This window comes from Xenia sp. Carnegie-2017, unplaced genomic scaffold (genome assembly GCF_021976095.1).
Source record: "Xenia sp. Carnegie-2017 unplaced genomic scaffold, XeniaSp_v1 HiC_scaffold_3, whole genome shotgun sequence".
NCBI lineage: Eukaryota > Metazoa > Cnidaria > Anthozoa > Malacalcyonacea > Xeniidae > Xenia > Xenia sp. Carnegie-2017.
In genome coordinates, this window is record NW_025813493.1 from 8,653,735 (window position 1) to 8,677,038 (window position 23,304).

Genomic DNA, 23,304 nt, shown 5'->3' on the forward strand with positions numbered 1-23,304 from the left:
ATAGTGAGAGCATTCTCAGTCTTTATTTTCCACTACGAGCAACTTATTGATTTTGTACCAACACCTGATCAACCACACGCAGACACTCTGTCCGTCTTAACATAATGTCATGTGAATTCGATGAAAATGTTGGTCTTTTGAACAACGTTGCTTTAATTGGCTATGCCTTCCATTGTTGCTGACAGGTTTAGTTCTTATTTGCAATCTCGCTCATAATAATTTTTCATTCTTATTTTCGTAAATATTGCTGGGGGACAGTTTCAGATGGTATGAAGGGATACGCACCACCCCCTGAGGTCAAATAATTCGTTAATATTGATAGTTCTTTAATGAAAACGACATTATATCTCGACATTTCCAAAATCCAGACACTTCTCTCTAGATGAAATCCTGTATCCGCCTCTTTATTGCTGAGAGAATATTACTGCTTCAAAATTTTCGAAGTTTGGCGTTAACTGCCAATATCATGTGTGCACTGTTATGACAGGAATTGGCAGCAAGATATACCTAACATATAAGTGCATACTGATACAAAACGTATTTCAAAAATGCTCATCCTCCATTTAAATTGTTTTTTGTTTCCTTTTCTTTGCTGTAATTGGAGGATAACATCGCGGCCTTCTATTTCTAAAGAAAATTTGAACAATAATCTGTGGAGATAAAGTATGTATACCACTATTTATGATAAAATGATAAAATATCATACATTGTTTGTGTAAGAGACGTTAGAAACATAAATGGAGTTCTGTCAAAGTTGTGTCTAAATTATATCTTGGTTTAGAACCATCGTGTAGCCAGGTTATTCATTTCAAACATTCATCACTTGCCAAACAAACAGCAGCTTAAAATATCTTTTTGAAAAGGATACATTTTGGAATTTACATGTTTAATGTTTTTTATATTGTAATATATACGTCTTATTGTCTTTAATTATGCACTTCGGCAGGCTATTCTGATTTTGTAGAAACCAAAGGAATCAGAAAATAAAATAAAGATTGAAAAGATACTTCATAGCTTTTGTGAATATCACACACAGTCGACATCGTCATTTCGTATAGAGCTTAATAATAGGAAACATAGTTGTTTGAGTTTATAAAGTGAATCAAATTTTGTCGCAGTATGGTTTCTTTAAATTAGAGAAAAATCACTTGTCATAAATTGCTATTTCGTTAAAAATATTGTACAAGACGCATCATGATTATTGATATTGAACAAACGGAATCCTTATATGTGATGTGATCCAATATAGTTTTAGCGATAAATTCAATGCCAAATAAAAATAATTAAAGTTCATTCAAAATAGTCCATTACGAAGATTTTGTCTTGTTTTAGAGACTGTCATGGAAAAATATCTTCCAGATAAGAGTGTGTGCAAAGTTTCTAGTTGTAAAGAATGTCAAAGAACTATGATAATATAATACTGTTGTCAAAACAGAGTATTTGCTTGAACATGAAAAGATTAGCATATTAGCGTCAAAAATTTCAATTGTGTTTCTATTAGATAGACTTGGCATGCCTAATGTCTATAAAGAATTAAGAAAATATTTATAAAATAATATTTGATTGAAAAAGTTCTCATACATTTTCAATTTAAGATACATTTGTAATCAGTAATGTAGCCAGCCAAGATATTTTGGTCTTGCTACGTAAATTTCAAATCAATATTATGATCAATTTCTTTAGTTTTTTCAGATACTATAGGCAAACACTGAACATTCCTAATTTAGCAGCTTCAAATGTTCAACAGCCCATGAAATTGTTCTCAATAAATGTAAAGTGAAAATTTTAATGAAATGAAGGCTTTAGTTGAACCTTAAATTTTCAGTTTCGTCTCACCAGAAGATTTTATCAAAACTGAGTTTATAAACAAGTAAAATGAACAATATGGAAAACGGGAAGGAGCCTGGTAGTCGCTTAAGTCAGTTGAGTGGTTACAATTCGCGAAGATCGTGCGTTGGAGAGGTTCATAAGCCTTACGAAAAAATGCTGTTGGAAGAGCTTCCTGGTAAGACATGCATTTTGTTGAATCCGTGCATTCACACCAAAAAATCAAGTTTTGACGTTGAGTAGTAACTACTGGAGTAAAGGAAATAATCGTACAGAAAGCAAGTTTGAGTACAGGGCAGTAAGAAAATAGTTGAAATTCAATTGGAGATTTTTACAAATGGAATATTTTGTGTAACTTTTCGTTTGTATTTGAGAGTCTTAAGTCAAGACGCTTTAGTGCAATTTTACTTCTCTTGTTAAAGGATTTTTACGAGGCCTTATAGCCATGTTTTCTATACATCTTTTAATACTTGAAAGACCTTTATCAGCAATTTTTTAATTAGTTATTAGTTTTTATGAATTATAGGAATTGTTCTTCTCCAATGCTTGCCAAAATGGTGCCTTCGCAACTCTTAAATAGATCATCACTAATTACATTAAATGGTGAAATAGAAGATCTTAAAATAAAACATCTTTAAAATATAGGGGAACTCAAATATGCATGCATTCAGAGGAATAAAATAATGGAATTAGTCTGCTACATTTTTACATCATCAGCTGTAAACAGTAGCTAACTAAATTTTTTTAAAGTTAACAATTGTTATAGGTGATTGAACATTGCAAAATTTTTGTGGTGAACACATCATTGGCACATAGAATCAATAATTAATTTTAATTTAATTATGGAGGTGGCAAGCGATTGAATGTCGCGGTACATGCTGTTCTTGAAAGCGCGTTAGAAGATATTTCTGGGTTAAAAGAAGGACAGAAAATTCGAGACCATGCTCTCCTAAACTATTTTGCGTCTTTGGCCAACTCAAATAGTAACGAGGACGAATTTGACTTTAATTTTGTGCAATCGTTGATAGCCAATGGTGCGAATGTAGATTGTACAGATAAAAATGGCCAAACTGTGTTTCATGAAGTAGCTCGCTCATGGAATCTAGATGTGGCTATGTTCTTGCTTGATCGCGGTAAAACTGCGTTTCTTGTTATTAACGCTTCCTCCCAATGCGTTGTCGCATGGGAAAATGAAAAATTTTTTTCAAAACTCAAGACCAAAAAAGAGTTAAAAAGCAAGTTAAGCTTGCATTTTTATATGCTTGAATGATCTCGCTTTAATTCACTCATTATATGGTAAAGATTCCATGTTTTTTCAGTCCAACATTTTTTCGCACTAAATCATTTGTATAAAAATTGATAGTTTTAAGTTTTTTTTCATGAAATTAAGTTGCTTGTGCTATAGATTTCCATGGCAAAAATAAGATGCAATCAAAACTTAATAAATGTTTTCAAAAATTCAGGTGCTGACATCAATAAGCAAGACAAATTTGGTCGCTCTCCATTGCACGTTGCCGCTGCGGTCGATTATGATAGGATGGTTGAATTTCTTATTAAGAATGGAGCCAACATTAATATAATAACACATGGTGAAGGGCAAATGCCCATACATTTTGCTGCCAAAAATGATGCATGCAAATCTATCAAAATGCTGCTAGGATACGGAGCAAACATTGACTCTCGCGATAAGAAAAATAGAACGCCTCTGCAGGTAACAAAAATAAGATAGCTTTCACATAGGAAATCTAAATTACATTGCTAAATTAATGGAAACACAGAGTACATGAGCTATGAATTGATGCTCAGTTTTGTTTTAGTTTAAACTTCAGCAAATCCAGATCTACTTTTAATATTAGGTATTGATGCAGTGTATGCAAGGCGTTTGTTTGGTGAATGGATGTGGGGAATTCATGATTTAATTCTGAATATTAGAATTACAGAAGCTTTGAACAGTGATTCAAGGAAACTCTTAGCTGCAAGATTAAGTTTATGTTTTACATGAATACAATTAGTATACCAAAATAAAATAGTTGCCCTCTTTCTTTCAAAAAAGGCTTAGTTTGCAAAACTATGCAACTATGCAATTTTCTATATTCTTCGTACATCCAAGAAAATATTATTAGTTATATATGTGCACGTCAAACAAAAACAACAAGGGTATTATGACATTTCATGCCTTCCCCCTTAAAAATGATTTGCATACCTTTAAAACAGCCCTATTTCCCCCCCACCCCCAACACACAAATAAAAGCTTTGCATCGCTGAAAAAAGCCCTAACTTGAGTAGCTTGGCAACCTCTGATATACGATGATAAACATTTGCTTAAAAAAAATGTAAAATAAAATAGGTTTTGTTTTCATCTTGTCCTCAAAAAGAAAGAATAGTTTCTTTTTGTATAGAATTAAAAGTAATAGATTTTGCAGCAGCATAAATTTGACCCACATAAAGTATTTTATAAATGATTTATTTTTAGGTTGCAGCAGAAATGAATCGTGCTAAATCGTCAAAACTTCTTGTTCAACGTGGTGCTCCAGCTTGTGTCCATGACAACAAAGGCCTTTCCGCATTATCGTTCTTAATTGAAAAGCTTCCAGACGTGGCAATCGTAGCACTGAATCAATTTTATTCCACATGTATCATCAACAGAAAGGAGTTCTTTTTTTTGAATTATCTTGGTAAGTGCTTAATTGGAGAAATGTTTCGTAAGCCAGGACGTATGAATCATCAATTATCTCTTAAAACACCACAAAAACTTTACGAGGCAATTAATCGCTTTTACCAAATTTTTTTTAACATGATTGCAATAACTCAAATAATAAGCACTCAAACAGCTGATCATGCAGAAACGTGGGTCAGGACTACCAACAAGTTTTTTTTGAAATTATTGGTTTATTATACCATGCCTTTTCAACGATTGGTTGAACTTTTTAGGCGTTCATTTTCGTTTTCTAATTTACAGTTAATTTGTAACGCCTTGGAAATTTTAGCACCAAACTATTTTATATAATGTACATCATTTTATTTGGTTCAACCTGTAAATGAATAGTTAAAATGTTTGGAGATGGAGCATAGACAACATGCTTATAGATATAATATAAGTAACAAATGCTTATTTAGAAGGAAACGTTTTGGAAGATCCTAAATCACCTGCGTTCTCTCCCCTCGAGATCGCAGTGCATAATCAAGAGTTTGATGTCATCCTTCATCCTGTTATGAAAAGACTTGTTGATGTCAAATGGCAACAATTTGGTCGTCATGAAGCTATATGCAACTTTGTAATAAATATACTCTACGCAGTCTTATGGACAATCCTAGCCGTTACATCACCAGCAGATGCAAATGCTTTGTACCTTCCTTGGTTGAAAAATTCTTGGAGAATTGCTTTATCGATGATTGTATGTTTAATGACACTTGATGAAATACGTCGACAAGTTACAGGTATATATTCACTTTACTTTTTTATATAAGGTTCTACTTAAATGGTTTTACTTATATACTAATTTTCTACTTATACTTATGTTCTATAATATCCATGCCCCTGTATGGACGAGATGAAAGATTTATGAGACTTTAAAGGATATATTTGTGAAAGTTACGAAATTAACTCAGCTAGTCAACGGTGGTAAAATTATGCCGCAATTCACTCTGTTTTAAAGCCAACTGCTTTCCTTCAAAGTAAAATTACGCTGAGTAATTTATATTATACGTCAACTTTGCGACAGAATAAATAATTTCACATTGTTATTCATAGCATATTAAATATTACGTACAATAAAAATGAATTATACAGTATTTTGAAAGGAGATTTTAAGTTTAATTTCTTGCTTCAGGAACTGTAAGATACAGAAACCGTCAAAGGAAATGGATATCGTGGAGAATATCTGAGATTAATGATGATTTGAAACACTGTCATCCACGATGGCCTCAAGAGGAGTCTTATTTAAAATCAGAAATCAAGACTATCCGTCAGAGACCACTCATATCATCAAGTGACTCGTGGATGTATTTTGATTGGTTCTCCTTGATCCTTATTCTTGCTGCGATTGTTAGTCATTTGGTATTTTTCAACATCAACAGTGATCTGTCCCAGATAATATATGCTCGAATAATCACGGTACTTCTGCTTGTGTTGTGGTTGAGAATCATGCAATACGCCAGACCTTTTGAGAAAGCAGGCATATTTGTTGCGATATTTTCACATATTTCAAAGGATATTTTAAATTGGGCCATTTTGACTGTAGTGATTACAATCCCGTACGCGTGTGCTTTCTGGATAACATTTGGTGAACTTTCACCGAGACCAGTACGAAGTTATAGTGACGTTTCTTCTTTGATTTTTGAACTATTTCAAATGATTATTGTTGGTGACTTTGATTTTCAAGCTCTACTGGAAACTGATGCAGTTATGGCCCGAATACTTTGTGGCAGTTACATAGCTATAATGGCAATAATTAACTTAAATATATTGATTGCTTTATTATCGGACACTTTTACAAGAGTTTATGGGAACGCTGTAGCCAACGCCCTTATGCAACGTGCTAAAACGATTCTCTATTTGGAGAAGTCATTATCAGAAAAGAGGAAAAAATCATATCATGATTTTATCCTGAACTTTGGTAGCCCAGAAACACTTGATTTTCGGCGAGATGTTTTGGGCAGTAATGATCGTGACGAGCAAAAAGCGTCAGACATGCTAATGGAGAGTGTAAGTGAGATTCACGAGTTGATCCATGACAGGTTTGCTACAAAGTATGGTGAGGGCAAGAGATCTGATCTTGATCACATCAAAGAGAGCATAGCAAAGATTCATGAAGGTATTATTGACATTTTTTTTATCAAAAAGATAACTTATACGTTCATGGTTTTTAAAGTATTCATGTATTACTTGCCGAAATATACGTGATAGTTAATACCATAAATTAGACGCTGGCTGGATGATTTTGGAATGTTTAAATTGTTTGATTATTTACGTTTCAATGAAATTACACGGCTGATATAGAATGATTTATGGTTTATTGTGAAAAAAATTTTCTGCTAGATAGTTTCTCTCGTCAATATGAAAATAGATGCAAATTCAAATTTGTCTCACAACATAATTTTGTCTTTCCACTTAAGAATTTCATACAGCTAAAATATATGGTGACCATAGAAAGCTTGAGCAGAAAGTGAATACAATAGAAAAGATTCTCATTCGACTAAGTGCAGCCTTAAAAATTGATATTTCTGAGTCGAACTTCGAGAAATGGTCATCCTTCAATAGTAACCATGGTGATGAAGATAACATATTGCTGAAAGAAGACCGTGAGATAGACTGCCACAGACCTTCCACCCATTTTGATAAGAAAGGGAGCGATAGTAATGCTAAATATAACAAAGGGGCATTTGAAATACGTCCTGGACAGTTATACTTTCCAGTTACAGATATGAACCAGCTCAGCGATGAGTTTCAATCGACTCTTGGACGAAAATCTATTGGTTCTAATAAGCACAGTAGCAATATACGTAATGATTTGTATCAGTTCAGTGATTATGATGATGACCAACCTGAAGACGTGTGTCCAACCCATCCTACTAGTGACAACAACGGCAATAATATGATGCGCACCACATACAAAAGTTTCACTGACCTTAACAAAAAAAGAAAAAGTTTACAAGGTAACGACAGTAGAAAAAGGTTGAGCAAAATACGTGCACACGAAAAAAATGCTACATACGACCAAGGTATGAGGTCACGAACACCATTGCATGCCAGATATGGCTCTATGAATGACATAAGATATAATCTCAATTCATCAATTCCGTCTCCAGCGCAACAGGTCTGGCCATATTGCAGAAGGTCTTCAGAAGCATCATATGTTTACAAACCATATGATAGACGTAACTCACCACGTGATCCGTTCTACGAAGAATCTGGTCAAATGCTTAATGATCAAACAAATCAAACAAATCACGAGCGTCAATCAGTAAGGTAAGTTACAATTATGTATTGAACATATCTCGATCAGAACATTCAAAATTATTTCAAAATCTCTGTTAAGCTAATAACATAAGCATCAAACTGTGATTGTTAGTTATTACTGCTAGCATTTTCTGGACGTTCTGGAATTATTTTGCAAGACAGATTGTAAATGAAACTTAAACACTGAAGATTGAAAGAAAGTTGCTAAGATTATTGTAAGAATTAGACCCGTGTTTTATTTCATGGAAAATTGTCTCCAGCTTATGCATTATTTCATAAGTGTATAATAGATCATTGTTCACTATATTTTAGTCAGTTGTCCAAAGTGCATAAACCTCGCGTTATTATTTACTTATCTTGAATCTTGAAATAGTAAAGTGTCAAACTAACGATGCAATCAAACAAAACCCACAGATCCTTGTTTGGAGGAAGCCTTAGCAACAATCAATGGAAAGAAAGTGAAGAAATATCCCTATTAAATGAAATTACACCATCATATCACTCAAGCATGAGACTTGTAGCCTCTGAGTCTGAAATGTCATTGTCTCAAGAGTCGACAACAAACGACAAAACCATTGTGGCGCATGAAAGATAGAAACCGCAAAGTGCAAGTGAGAGAAAGAATATTTTAAGGACTTTAAAAACACAAGCGCAAAAGTGTAACATTCTCAAGTTTATTGAAGTCGTTCACATGATGAAAGGCTTAACTCAAGCAGTTGGTGTATCTAAAAATTAAAAACATCATGTTTGGTAACATTCTATTTTACATGAAATTGCTGTGCATGATTAAAGAGCGAAAAGAAAAATTTTAACTTTAGTTTTAGCTGCGTTATGTATTGTTTTGTTTTAATTTCCGTCCATCAATTTTAAGACGCATCTACTAAACAAAAAAGCGAGTCGAACTTTATGCTATCTGCAGGTAGTTGATAGAATTTAGACCATTTTCCACGTACACACTTTCTGATCTTCCAAAACCAAGATCACAGGCAATTTAATAGATGTATACATTTAGTCACATAATATCAATCCAGTCAGAATAACTGTCACTCCTATGTTTCTCATATCCTCCCTGAACACAATAATCAACTTCATACATAGCCTTCCTCTCCTTTCACTGTTATCTTTAACAACGACGTGCGTTTCCCACATAATCCTCTTCTTTCTTCATTACACATCCAAACAACTGCAGCCTCACCACTTTCAATTTTTTCCCAATTTTCATGATTTTTGCAATGCTTCGAATTTACTAAGTCCCCCTTTTCTCCGTTCTAGTCAATCCAAAACTCTTCTAGTGCCAATCTGTCAAGAGCTTTGTTTACTAGCCTCTGTTTATTAGCCAAATTCTCACTGTTTTCACGTGACTGTCCTCACTACTATTTTACTTTCCTATTTTCATCAAGGCCTAATTGAAGGAAAAGTGTATTTTAACTTTTACTTTCTTATAAGCGTTCGAGGCAGAGCTGAATAAAACATTTTATTTGGCTTTTTTTTTTAATTAAGCTGCATTTCCATTTTTTAATTGTTGCAAACTGCAACAGCGGCCAAACAGCACTAAGATTGAAAACTAAAAGTAGTAATGTTGTTTTACCTTTATAAATTCTTAACATAGTGAACGTATTCAAAACTACGGATAAGGAAAGACAAGACGGTGTTGGGAGTAGTTTCCTCTTTCGTTGGATTTTCATTATAATAGAAATCAATGGTCGTAGTCAGACCACACGTTTTGGTACCGTCAACTGGAGAACATTATCATTCTTAGCTTCCTTTTGCGCAGAGTGCATGTGCAGAGAAAATTGAACTGACTTTCTCCACTCAAATGATGAAAACAATGAAATATTCGGTGGAAACAATGATAGACAACAAAGAATACATTGTTTTACATTTTTGTTTACAATCAAAGTTTATTTACATTGTTTTACATTAATAGTCAATACTAAAAATACTCCAATCTACATGAACAGAAATAATGCGATTGTATGTGTCATTACGAATACACTGTTTTTTACAAAAAATATAGGTATTGTATAATTTTAAGTTCTGAACGATTAGTCTGCAAGTTTGTTTGACAAGCGTTTAAAAAAACTCTATTTTCATTTCCTTTCTTAAGCATTTGAAAATATGAATGTCCTCGCAAAATATAAGAAATGGAAAGAGCAAGAAAATGTTGAACATAAATTCGTGTAGAGTTGTGAGTAGCGAATTTTGCGTCGCTCTCTAGCATCTTGAATGGGCTGGTTGACGAAAATAGCTACATTTTATCGATAGGGGAAACCGCTTTATAGCTTATTACTTCATATAAAAAAAAACTTAGTTGACGGACAAGCCTATGTCAATTTAGCAAATTTTCTCAAAGAATTTAATCCCTGCGATTTTTGCTATGAAGAGCAGTGATTAGCCATGCCATAATCCTGGCATCTTGTGAAAAGAAGAAAGCACTAAGTACCTGTTAGTTATTATTAAAATAAAACTCCATAGCCAGCATCAATCAAATAGGAGAAAACTGGGTTGTAATGATAATCTCTAGCATCCATTGATTTTGAAATAAAGTAATAAGGTAGAAAATGAATGCATAGGTATTACCCCTACCCAAATTTTCGAGCATCTACAAATTGATTTCTTGTCTTTAAAATGTTACAGATGACAGAAAAGACGAATGCAGCCTTTACATCTGCATGGTGCACAAAGACCACTTAAGAAAGTTGTTTTGCATTTGAATATTACAGACTTACGGCTTAACATAAATGGGTATTCAACTACCATTCATTAGCGACTAAGTAATTTCATTGCTCAAGAAAAGCTGGTGATGATAGTGACGTCGTTTTAGGTTTGTTCTTTTCCATTGAGCAAATCCGTCATTGATAGTTTGCTTTACTATCGTCTAGCAGGATCCCCTTTACAATGACGTAACTCTTTCAGTCAGTAGAAGATCACTAATCTCAGTCTCTTGTGGAATTATGTCCGAATTGACTTTATTTGAATGTGACGAAACTGATTGTCTACCATTTGTTGTTATAGAATTACTAAACGCTCTGGCAACTAAAGGTGCCGAGAACCTACGAGCGCGAAGAAGTAAGTTTGGGTTCTCGGAAATTGCTCCGCTATATGAGCTACGCCGACTGAATGATATTCTTTGTCTCGTTATTTTTATGAAAGGATACTTATCTTCAACCTTCCTGCACATTACCAATAGATCCTTTTTAAAACTAGAAGTAAATATTGCGTAGAGAAAAGGATTTGCGCAGCTGTTAAGTGGAAACACAAAAACAGTGAATATTTTTGCTTGTGCTAAACTGACTAACGGCGAACCAAAGGTGGCTGTGAGTGACAAGAATACAATAGGAGCCCAACAAGCGAAGTCGGTGATAACCAGCAAAGCCATACGCTTGGCCACACGAAAATCATTTGCGTTCCAAGCATTTGATCCACGTATTGAACAGTACATAAAAATGTAGGCGAAGAGAATGACCATGAAAGCTGCTGCATTAAAGCAAAGTAAAAACACCAAGAACACCAGTGATTCTGTATTTCCAATGTCAAATGGTAGACAAATGCTGAATTTTCCGTAGTCGTTGACGTCAAGCAGGGGTAGTGTTGCGGTAACAATGGCAAATATCCATCCGATTACCATAACAAAAATTGCTGTTCTTAACTGAAGCTTCTGATTTACCCGAATGGCGTTCTTAATGGCTATATATCGCTCCAACGTAATCACGGTTAATGTAAAGACTGATAGTTCACTGGAAAGGGTGGCAAGGAAACCGGCTGTTCGACACCCAGCACTATTTTGCCATTGAATACCATAATGATGAAAGTTACCAATCGTCGAGGCATCAACAACTGCTAGAAGTCCTAGGTAGATTCCCATAAAGAGATCGGCGAACGCCAGGTTGCTAATCAGGAAACGAGATACATCTAGTTTAGTGTGCCTAGCAAGAATTACAACGATAACAGTAAAATTTCCGCAAACAGCTAAAACAAACACGATCCAAACTCCGAATCGTAGAACCCAGTCTCCCATAAGGTCATCACATGGAACAAACGGGCCTGGCTCAGGCGTGCACTTGATGTGTTTATGATCATTCTTCGTATGAACAGTACTATCATCTGAAAAATATGACTCATGATCCTCTCCTGAGCCAACAAGCCACTTCCACGTTTCGTCAAAATGTGTATTATCATGATCTGAACCCTATAAAAAAAAAGAAACTCATTAAACTGGAGACAATGTGCTCTAACATAACACATTCAAAGTAACAGACTACACATCAAACATTCACCGTAAAATATTTCAAAACTGAGAAAATTCGAATGACGTCTTCGATTATAAGCATTTCACAAGGAAGAATTTAAGTACGAAATAGAATAAGTACCGTGTAATTGTTCGTCAAATCTTGTTTTGGTTTAGCATTTAAAAATGCACAGCAATGGTATGCATATTCTAATTCAAGTTCTTTCACTCTAGGAAGACGTCTTGGAGGAGGAAAATCTTTAAGTTTATGATTTCCTTTCACTGATATTTCCTCAAGGAATTCGAGGCCACGAGTTGGGAGATTTGGAAATTTATTGTAAGACAATTGTCTAAACACAAAAATCAATCGGTAAGCTCGAGGCAACCATTGCAGTGAATTGTACATTCACCAAATATCTTGTTAAATGCTTACAGATTTTAGCCAATACAAAGAAAATAAAAAATACATCTTACAATTTCTTTATATTTTTGAAATCAGAGAAAGCATTGGAATGAATAGATATTATTTGGTTATGACTGAGAAACCTATAATGCAAAAGGACAATATATGAAACTCATCACCAACAAAAACAGATGATTAGAAAAACGTTTAGAAAGGTTTTTTCATAACATTCAAAATAATAATGAATGCTGCCAATAATTGATAAGCCAACAAAATTCCAAACTTACAGACTATTCATTTTAACCAGGCCTCGAAAGTCATTCTCAGCAATAATTTGGATTTTGTTGTACTTGGCTGAGCTGAAATCAAAATAACAATAGCTTGTAAATCCGTTGTTAAAACATTTACATAAAGTATATACACGTAAAGTAAACATATAGCACTGAAATCTTTAATGTCGGATATAAGATAAAAGCCCAGCCTTGTCTAGTTGTGCGTGCATCCAAAAGTCATAAGATTATGGAAAATTTTGGAAGAGGTAGTTAGCTATGCTTTCGAAACAAGCAAAAATAGAAGTGCTTTTTATAAAGCATTTAAACTTACAAGTCAATTAGATGACTTAATCCTTGCAATGATTGATCCAGGAATTGAATTTCATTAGAGTCGACCATTCTTTTAAAAAAACATGAACTTTTAGGTGATTGTTTTAAGGATGTAAATTTCGACAGCAAATATTTCATGGAAAGAATTTTCTCCTTAGAATTACCAATTTGGAACACAAAAATATAAAATGGAGAACACTACATGTTAGAATGCCTACAATCACAAAGACCCTAGATTTCTCAACTATGCATTTTAAAATATGTTTTGCTCACTGAAAGAGCACACTTTGAGAAACATTGACAATTACAACTCTCAAAAAACTTGAAAATTAGAAGCAATTGCACAATCTTGAGATATTGTTTGCAAAAATTTCACATACATTATAACGAGGTTTTTACAATTTGAGAGCTTGGGCAGTTTTGTTATCTTATTGTCATTTGCTTGCCTGTAATGAAAAATAAAAATTGTAGAATTTTTTTAAACAAGCATAAATTATTACGTTCACCCAGCATAAATTCACTTCTTTCAAACTTAAGATCCTTTCTTATTAGAAGTACGTCATTGTAATTTTATCAAGTGAAAACTGTTTTAGACTAGATATGCACCAAAATTCATCTTTGCACTTCTTTAAAAAAGGAGAAATATTTGGTCCGCGTTTTGTTTTTATTTGTTAAAACTAAACTAATAGATATGTTATAAATTTCATCACTCTTAGCTAAATGCCACATATCTATTATTTGATATGATACTTATACTGGAACATTTACAGGGTCATTATACTTATGAACGTAACAATAAATAATTAACTACGTAACAATACTTAAAATGTACGAGTAACAAAGTGTACATAAAAAATGCCAGTCTATAGCATTCAACTTACAATTCTTCAAGCTTTGTACAATATTCCAACGCCTTGACATCTTTGATTTTGTTGTGGTTAAGTTGTCTGTAAAAAATATAAATGTGTACCATTGGTTACATCGCTACATGTCAGCATTCTTTTAAAAACACTAAAAACCATTACTTACAAATGCGATAAATTTTTCAAAACTTTGCAAAGTTTCTCTGGTACATTAGATAAGTTTGTTGATGTTAAAAGGCTGAAAAAGCAATGGATGTTTCATAAAAAATTTGTATATGTTTATCATTAACTATTTCGATCAATGATGACGTAGAACGATCATCATTCATATGCTACATACTTACAGTTTTTCTATTTTCTTGGATCCAGTAAAATCTGGAAATTCTTTCAAAGAAACGTCGGTAATTTCCCTGGATTGGGAAATAAATCTCAAATCAAATAATTTTATCATGCTAGACGGCTTGTAGTTTATGTTTTAAAGAAGGCAAAACAAAGACGGATTAACATTGTATTTCTGTAGTAGCTATCTACATCAGTTTTGTGCTACAGCAGCACTTACATGTCGATTGTAAAAATTCGTGATTTGATTGATTGAATTGTAAAAATTCAATTTTTTTTCATGATTTGCCTTATTGAAGATTTGGGAATTGAGACCACATGCAGGACGAAGTCGAGGTTTAAAAACGTACATCACTTTAGTCATCTTAAGGAAACGTATCACATCATCAAGACCGATTTAACAATCACAACGCTTCTTATCACAAAAGACGCAAATAGTATAGTGATTAATTTTTCTGTATGGCAAAGCATAGTTTGTCATAAATTGAGCTGGAAAATATAACTATTTGGAAGAATTTTGAGTAAGAAGGAATGCAGGCTCAAGGCATTTCCTTGTGGGTTTACTTCCTTTATGAAAATAGGGTGCAAGAGAATTATTTGGATTTTTTCAATACTAAGTCGACATGAATTGTAACGAATTCAATCATTCCAATGAGGTGTTGGATGCTATTGTATTTTAGTTTCTATTCTACGGAAGGAGATCAGTTCTTCACGGGTTAGAATAAATTTGAAAGCAAATTTAGTAGATTGCACGATAAAATGCATTCGCATGCTTTCTATCTCATTCAGTAATTGCACAAGAAAGATCCTGTCGTAATACCAAATTGAATACAGTGATTTAGCAAACACGACGTTTCGTCTAAGACGCCGTGAAAATGGCGTGGCATGCGCCTTTTACTTCCGGTTCAATCTTCGACGGCAGTCGTGTGGACGACGACGACGTGAAAACGTACAATTTGACGTCGTATCGACGACGGATGAAACAAACTTAATTTTTGGACAAAAATAAGGAAATATCCTTGATATTTGCTTTTTAAAAGATTATATAGGACTACATATACTCATTTGAGAAAAAACAAACTAGGAAATAACAATAATATTTTGTTTTCTAAAGCGAAAAAAAAACAAACAGATAAACTACGCGGGGTCTATTCTAATTTCCGGGGTTTCCTCCGAGTCAAAACAATTTTAGTCACAAAGACGCATGTCGATGATTTTGCTTTTATTTATAATTTTATTGAAATGAATATACTGAATTATGTTATTGATATCAAAAATTAGGTTAAAATGATCGAAAAACATGATCCAGCAGGAAAAATGTTGAATTGGATGAAATTTGTTTCATACTATTCTTTGACGAAGGCCTACAAATGGTATGCTAAATCATAAATACTTTAGGACGTGGGGGCGTCCTAGACCCCCAGATCCCTCGCGAAAATTTGACGACGTCTTAGAAGAAACGTCGTGTTTGCAAAATCACTCTAATGTGCAACGTTGTTTATACGTTTTAGATAAGTAAATTACATTGAAAAGGTTACTTTGCAGAATTGTATTACTCACCAAAGTCATCAAAGTATGTAAAACCTTTTCTGAGAAAGTATTTAAATTGCCTAACTTTAAAATGAGTTATGCATAGTTATGAGATAAAAAAAACCAGTACTTACAGTTCCCGCAAACGAGGCATTTCAGCAAAGGCTTTTACTTCAATATTATGCTTCCTTGCACTACCTATTCTTTCTAGAACTCTGATAAAAAAGCAATAGAAAATGTTGTTTCGTGTTAGCAGTGAGAAAATAATACTCAAGCATGTATCAAACTAGTTGAAGGAATTAGGTATATGAAATACAAAAGTATACGAAGTAAATAAGTTTGCGAAGTAAATAAGTTTGCGAAGTAAATAAGTTTGCGAAGTAAATAAATATACGAAGTAAATAAGTTTACGAAGTAAATACGTTAAGGATGTAGATAAGTGTAAGAAGTAAAAAAATGTACAAAGTTTTATGTACGTTAAATAAGGCGTTTTTGTAGAGAATATATCAATCCACGGGTTGATCTACAAACCTATCAAAATACTTACAGTGTTCTGATTTTTGACGATCTAAACGCATAATTGGGAATATTTAATGGAGGCAGATGTCTAAAAACAAATTCAGATGATAAAGTAAACTGATAAGAATGCAGTATATAAACATAAATCATACACTACTGAAAACTGAAAAGCAAATATGACAAATAAAAATAAAAAATGATTTAAAAATAAATTTGACTCGTACGATTTTTCAAAATTCAACACCAAGCTACTTCATCATCATAGGAACTTACAATGTTCTCAAATTTGGCATTCTGTATGTTACAGCAGTTGGTAATTTAGACAAAGGATTTTCACTCAAATATCTACAAATAGAAACACTATTAAGATAAAGGTGTTTACTGCATCCTCTAAGATTCTCAGATACGATATATGTAGTTTATAAGCTATCAGCAAAAAAGTGATTAATGAGCTGATGATATTAAGCTCCTTTGAAATCATTGTCTTCTATACGGATTGTAACATGCATATACAAATGTTGGCCCCCAAATTAGCGATCTTCCGCGGTACATGAAATTTGCAATTTTTTTGATGTTTTTGCTTTTGACTTTGTATTTTTAATTGAGTCAATTCTACACTGTTTACAAAATTGCACACAACTTTGTGTTTTCAACAAAGTCTTTGATGCACAGCTGTCAGCTGAACGTGTAAATATAAATATTATGGCATGTAGCTACTCTCTTTAAGCATTTCACTAGCTTTGCCATGTATGTCATAAGTAACGAGCCAGGAAGTCCTTTTTAAGCCGTCGTGAGAAATGAAAAATTTAAGGATGGTATTGCCACCTTGCTTCTTAATCGATTTGTGATTGGAGGCTTATTTAAGTTGCATTGTGAAGTTCTTTTTGCAATAGTATTTAGTTGGACTAATGTATTTTTACATATGTTATAATAATATATTATTCCTTGATAACGCATCTATTTAAAACTATTTGTGCTTCTCGTTCGAGAATTAAGTTGTAACTGGGGGGGGGGGAGGGGGTGAGAGCAACTTCAAAGATTACCAAAATAGCAAGATTACTTTCTAAGGGACTGATTATATGAGCATTATAGTTAGTTGGGTAGTTGGCATTCAGCCAAGTGTGAAATCATTTTGGTAGATGGAAACAATTCTATACTCATCATTAGATAAATCTTCTTGAGCAATTTCAGAATTTTCTAATTTAAAAATTGCCCAAAACTTTTAAAATTAAAACAAACAATTTAGCCTTATTTGAGAATTACAACATGAATCACTTGTGGTGATTAACAAACAGTTGTAATTTTACGCTTGAAGTTTTGCCTCCCTTTAATACCTCGAATTAATTTTATGCCTTACTGAATCCCATTTAGCCGGGATCATGTAAACAGTCCCTAAGACAATGTGCAGTTCTGTCTATTGTCTGTCCCTTAGAGTAAGTCCTTTTCTTGGCCGTTTCCGTTGACAACTTACCATTGTGCACTCTACAAATTACTAAACACAAATTACTCCAATGACAACTCCATATGTTATTGTGTTATAGGCATTACGTTTCATTGAACTATAGCATCAAAACTTGGCAAAAGAAGCGCAAGCCATATAACAACAAGCGAATCAAAAATTTGTTCCTATGCAAATACATTTTTGGCAACAGCATAAAAATACGTTTAGTATTAATAATTAGTAAATCATGAACTTACAGGTCTGTAAGACTGGCTAACTTGCTTCTTGGAACATCAAATGATATAAGTTTACTTGACTTTAAGTCCCTGGTATAAAATACGCAAATATTGTAAATGTTAAAACACAAAATGCTTCAGGTACACTGCAAATCATTTCAATCACTGCAAATATAGACTCTCTTTGCTCCATTGAAATTTTTATAAATACAATGGTATAATAATACCAAAAAACATTTATAAGAATGTTTCATTTATTTAAACAACTCTCTTATTGATTTTACTTACAAAGTCTTAAGATTATTCAATCCTCTTAAAACAAATTCTGAAATATTCGTAAGTGAGGTCCCTCGAAGGCTTCTAAAAATAAAAGAAAGAAAAATTGTAAAGTTAAAAGTCAATTAATGAGAATAAAATATGTGAGAGCCTTAATCTATAAGAGCTGTGAATTGTAGCTTGCACATGTCTCATACAATAATAAGAAATGGGTGGATCAGAAGTCAAAGGTGGATAAGGAAGATCACTTATATACATCTTCTCTTTTGTCTATTACATTGATATTACATTGAGCAGTTTTGTGAATTTTAAAATGAATATGCATCATTCTGATGCATGAATTTTCCTACTCTGTGTTTCAAAAATTAACTATTGTTATTATAAAGCAAACGTCACTTCCGGAAAAATAGCGCGGTTTGGATGGCACAGAAACATTTTTTGTCGGTCCATTACTTTCCAGTGATGATCAGCTGTCAAATTCACCTAATTTTACGATTATTTAAATGAAAACAAACTTTGTAAAGCAAGAAGCAAAATGAAAAAAAAGCGAAACAAAAAACCGAGAACGAATATGAGTGGAAGAAAAAACTCGGAAAGCGAGTTTAATTATCCAGATCACACAACTTCAAACAATTAATTTTTTGTTAACAAACACTGGAGAAGTGAAAGCCAACCCGTAAAAAAGTGAGGACGAGAGGAACAGAAGCTTCATTTGTGGTCCAAAAATACCAAATAACAAACTTTTTAATAACCTTGCTTACTCGGTCTTTACTGAGAAATATCGGATCTTTTATCGTGCAAACTCCGTCCTAATAGCTTGTTTTGTACAAAAAAAACATCGTTCCGATATTTCACCTAAAGACCTCGTGCTAGGTTAATAAGGGCTGACATATTATTACAAAATTTCTGCAAAAATACTTTAAAACAAATAATGAAAACAGAAATACATATGAAAAAATTGTCACAAACAAATTAAGAATACTGGTAGAATATTTAGTGTTTCAATTTTGGGGAAAACTTAAAATAATTTGTATTATACTCACAGAGCTTTCAATCTTTTCAAGTTGGGCAAACTACTCATCCAAGAATTCGAAAGATATTGATTTGAAGAAAGATCCCTACAAATTGTATAATAAACCAAACATAAAAAAACATCAATAATATAGATTTATTGCTTCTATAGATTTACAACCATTTCCAAAATTGCTAAAAGCGATATTCAACAAAATTGGACTAAGTTGGAATCGAATGGAAGTCAAAAATATATATTTAAATAAATCGCACATACGTTTGGGAGAAACAAGAATTAATTAATGCAAATGTATGTTTTTACACTGAACTTTCAGTATACTTACAATTTTTCCAGGTGTTGAAACATTTTGGGGGGAAATTTTCCAATTTCTGTCAAATTATTTCCTTTCATTTCCCTACAAAAAATGTTACAACTTCATACGACTTTACAAAAATAGATTTCAATTATTGTTTGAAACGTCAAACAGATACGCAAAAGTATTCAAAATTTGCTCCAAAATTTAATAAAGTTTGAGAAATAAAATTTTCAATCATTAAAAATTATGTTAAATGCAAAAATATTTATTATATCAACTACAAACATTTCAAGAAATTTAAAAATGTCATTTTTAACTTAACCATAGAAACAGGAACAAAAAGTTTAAATGAGTTGTTATGTTATGTATGCAGTGAGATATTTGAATCAAAAATAACGCCAAAATATGGCTTTCTTAAATAATTAAGTAATATAAGAAATTATTGTTAAATAAATATCTGTGGAATATTATGGTGTTATTTTAGAAATTTCACCCTCTCGAAACTGTGAGGCATCATAAGACGTATAAGTCCCATAGTCATAAACCTGCATGAAATAATTATTGCTGTTTAGCATTTTAATAATTACAAGGTGGGAAGCAAAAATGGAGTGTCATTATCTGGGATATTGGAGCCTGTGTTGTGGAATTCAGCAACCAGTGGGAGGACACGTAAATTTGATATTGAAAAGTGCCCTTTTTTATAGAAAATGTCTCCTTTTTAAATGCCCCCCAACTTTCACTTGCTTCCTATGCCTCTGTCAGCAACCACAGCAAGGGAGATAGTATAAGAGCTTTAGACTTAAGACTAGACAAACACTTAAGACTAGATGAGTTAAGATTTTTTCTATTAATATTTTTGTCATAAATACATAATAATTTCCTATTCATTTTGTGATAAGACCAATGTAATATAGACTAAAAACATTGGAAAAAGTTAAAAATCATTAGAGAACATCTAAACATTTGAGCAGAACGTCAATTTTAAGTGAATTTATTTTATGTTCAGGTGTGGGAAGCAAGTGAAAGTTTGGGGGCACAAACTTTTTGGGGCAGTTTTTTATTTAAAAAGGACACTTTTTATATTAAATTTGAAAAGTTGGCGTTTGGCATGTGCTCCACCCCGTGCCCCCATCTTTCTTACTGCCTACGTTAGTTGTGAAGATTTCTGTTAAAATCCACAATATTGACTTAACTTGCAAAAACGTCCATGTCTTAAACAAACGCCAATAAATTTTTGCGCCACTAGCAATTTTTCCTCAAATCAATACTTGCATTCTCATTGCACTTCCATTCAAGTGTAAAATGGTTGTTTTGTAGTTAAAAAAAAGTGCCCTTGTTAATTGGGATTTCTATAAAATTAAAATTGTAAAATTAAGATTGAAACTACTTACAAAGTCGTCAAATTGGGCAGTTTTGCTAAAGTTTCAAATGGTATGCCACTGAAAATGTTTTCGTTTAATGTTCTATAAAATATAAAATGATTCATGTTTATTGAGACAAATGATGCAGGTTTTATGTGCCATAATATAAACAAAGTTCATAGTTGTACAAGAAACATAAAAATATGTAACATATATCATGTGTTGCACATCTGCATCACATGTTGAAAATGAACAGAATTTAACATAATTAATCATTTTATTGACTGTGTATGCTCTTTTATAAAAATAATTTGCATTCTTACAGATTCATAAATTAGAAGGTCTATTGTGTACATCAATTCAAAGATATTTACAATAAAAGAAAAATGTCTAAGTAGATTAACAACAATACAATTTTAAACTTAAGGAGCAACTACAAATTAAGCATTTCTTAGTCAATTGCTTGACTTAATTTGGTTGAAAATTGCAATCAGGCATTTGCAAACAAAGTGTTGGCAGAATAACATTCACCATTGATTTACTTACATACTCCTCAAATTGGGCATTCTTGAAACAATGACATCTGGAATTTTAGCAAAATTGTTTCCATCTAATACCCTGTAAAAGATTTGGATGTCAATTGACCAAACTTTATACTTAAGTTGTCCGACATTTTGAAGCATGAGCAAGATCAAAATATTTTTTGCAGCCAAAATGCTTAAGAAAATATAATATGAGTTCCATTTTATGATCAAATTATTTCCTTTGAATACATTAACTTATGGAATTTAGAAAATTATTAACATAAAAGAGGCAAATAATAATTATTATATATACTATATGATACAACAAGCAAGAAAACGTTCACGTTTACACTATCCCTCACTTCTAAACTAATCACCTTTCTGAAAAGAGAAGAGGTTAATGAAAACACCTGACTGTGTCGTACTCAAATTTATTTTAATTTCAATATTGTACGTTTTCTGGGAAAACAGCTTTGTTCAATGTTGCTAGAAATATTCATGCAAAACTCTCGCTAACAGGAGAAAATACGCTTCACTTAATGATACATGGTGCGCAGAGCTACATACAGAGAAATGTTCAAATTTGACTTGTTCATAAAGGATATACTTAAGGGTATTTCTTATGGAGTTTCCTTGTTTCATTATACATATTCTTTTTTACAGTTCAAATTGACGTTGATAAATTCTCCAGGAAGTCTTTAATATTGTTTAATTTATTTGTAGATATATACATTAAAAGGAACAAGATGTTCTTTTCTCACTCAATGAAAATTCCAACTGTTTTCATTTATGTTAAACATTTTTGCTATAATAAGGTAACTTAGAATTGTCCCTAATGACATTTCTTCACTTTCAGAGTTCTCAGTTTCTTCTCGATACATGAAAAAAACTTTGGTTGCCTATTTTGCTAAATAAAATCTTGCATAACGATTAATATTGTGGCTCTTTTTAAAATTGGTATTTTTGTTGTGGCATTTTGTTTCACTCACGTACGCTCTTGCATTTTCCTTGTCTTACTATATTTCAACATTCAGAAAGAGTCTACACTTTTTTTCTATGGCAAAAACATTTCGACAACTCTATCAAGCGCACTAATTTCTTATTTATTTTGCGAATTCAATAATCTTTTGTTCAGTAAACCTCAAAGCGCTCACCAATTTGTATAAACTGATAAACTACGTATATAGGATTCAAGAGACTGATGACATTTTCAGATGAATCAACGGTTGCTTGTGTGTAACTCACTGCTCCTACCACAAATGATGATATTTTTACATAACTGTTAAAGAGCCTCCCGGTCGATTATTAAATTATGCATATAGCACATCATCAAAAAAGTTTAATTCTTACGGCAGTCTTTTCCCATTTATGGTACAGTCAAACTGATAATTTCAACATAAATGAAAAAAAATCTATCTAGCAATTATTCCTATCACGTTTAACTTATCATTCAATGACATTTGAATAATCTATCTTACAAGATATCTTTCAATAAGGATTAAACTATAACAATACATTTGAAATTCTAAATAAGTTTCGATATCTATGATCAATGAGTTTGAATTACATATATATTTCTGTTACAGTTTTAGTGTTCTTGTAGAAAATGCATTTTTTCGATTGTGTAAAGTAAATTATTAAACCAACGAACTTTGAGCTAATGAGCAATTGTGATTTTCTATTGAACCAAATACGTCTGTTGACTAGTTTATATAATCCTTATATATGAATTACGAAAGCAGAAATTCTCACAGACATGATTTCCTTTTAAAACAAGTCTACTTAATTTAAAAAACGTTTTTCCGCTATTAACATCTCTATAGCTATACGATTTTTTACAAACGACATTTTTAATGGGATGAAAAAGA

The 23,304-nt window shown here is 32.5% G+C and overlaps 2 protein-coding genes across 5 annotated transcripts in view; one reads left to right on the top strand and one right to left on the bottom strand.

The window, feature by feature from the left end:
• Window positions 1-524: 524 nt before the first annotated feature.
• On the top strand, window positions 525-8,603 carry LOC124454102 (transient receptor potential cation channel subfamily V member 3-like). Of its 4 annotated transcripts, none has more exons than XM_047004911.1 (10): window positions 525-663; window positions 1,826-2,005; window positions 2,676-2,960; window positions 3,291-3,538; window positions 4,301-4,502; window positions 4,945-5,265; window positions 5,658-6,641; window positions 6,943-7,548; window positions 7,636-7,795; window positions 8,201-8,603. In XM_047004911.1, the coding sequence occupies exons 2-10, from the start codon at window positions 1,876-1,878 to the stop codon at window positions 8,379-8,381; spliced, it is 3,117 nt and encodes a 1,038-aa protein (XP_046860867.1). In that variant the 5' UTR covers window positions 525-663; window positions 1,826-1,875; the 3' UTR covers window positions 8,382-8,603. The 4 variants fall into 4 exon arrangements, with proteins under 4 accessions (XP_046860867.1, XP_046860868.1, XP_046860866.1 ...); XM_047004912.1 differs by having other exon boundaries at window positions 6,943-7,482; XM_047004910.1 differs by having other exon boundaries at window positions 6,943-7,795.
• A 1,050-nt stretch (window positions 8,604-9,653) lies between these two features.
• Window positions 9,654-23,304, bottom strand: part of LOC124454103 (lutropin-choriogonadotropic hormone receptor-like) — a 28,480-nt gene continuing 14,829 nt past the window's right edge. Inside the window, exons 6-23 of the mRNA XM_047004914.1 lie at window positions 21,459-21,530; window positions 20,943-21,014; window positions 19,579-19,650; window positions 19,267-19,341; window positions 18,236-18,307; window positions 17,969-18,037; window positions 16,544-16,615; window positions 16,299-16,358; window positions 15,886-15,966; window positions 14,227-14,292; window positions 14,049-14,120; window positions 13,901-13,966; window positions 13,400-13,465; window positions 13,021-13,089; window positions 12,705-12,776; window positions 12,489-12,560; window positions 12,157-12,364; window positions 9,654-11,975 (exon numbers count right to left, since the gene is read on the bottom strand). Coding sequence (XP_046860870.1) covers window positions 10,680-11,975; window positions 12,157-12,364; window positions 12,489-12,560; window positions 12,705-12,776; window positions 13,021-13,089; window positions 13,400-13,465; window positions 13,901-13,966; window positions 14,049-14,120; window positions 14,227-14,292; window positions 15,886-15,966; window positions 16,299-16,358; window positions 16,544-16,615; window positions 17,969-18,037; window positions 18,236-18,307; window positions 19,267-19,341; window positions 19,579-19,650; window positions 20,943-21,014; window positions 21,459-21,530 — 2,632 coding nt within the window. The 3' untranslated portion in view covers window positions 9,654-10,679. The remainder of the gene's footprint in view (window positions 11,976-12,156; window positions 12,365-12,488; window positions 12,561-12,704; window positions 12,777-13,020; window positions 13,090-13,399; window positions 13,466-13,900; window positions 13,967-14,048; window positions 14,121-14,226; window positions 14,293-15,885; window positions 15,967-16,298; window positions 16,359-16,543; window positions 16,616-17,968; window positions 18,038-18,235; window positions 18,308-19,266; window positions 19,342-19,578; window positions 19,651-20,942; window positions 21,015-21,458; window positions 21,531-23,304) is intronic.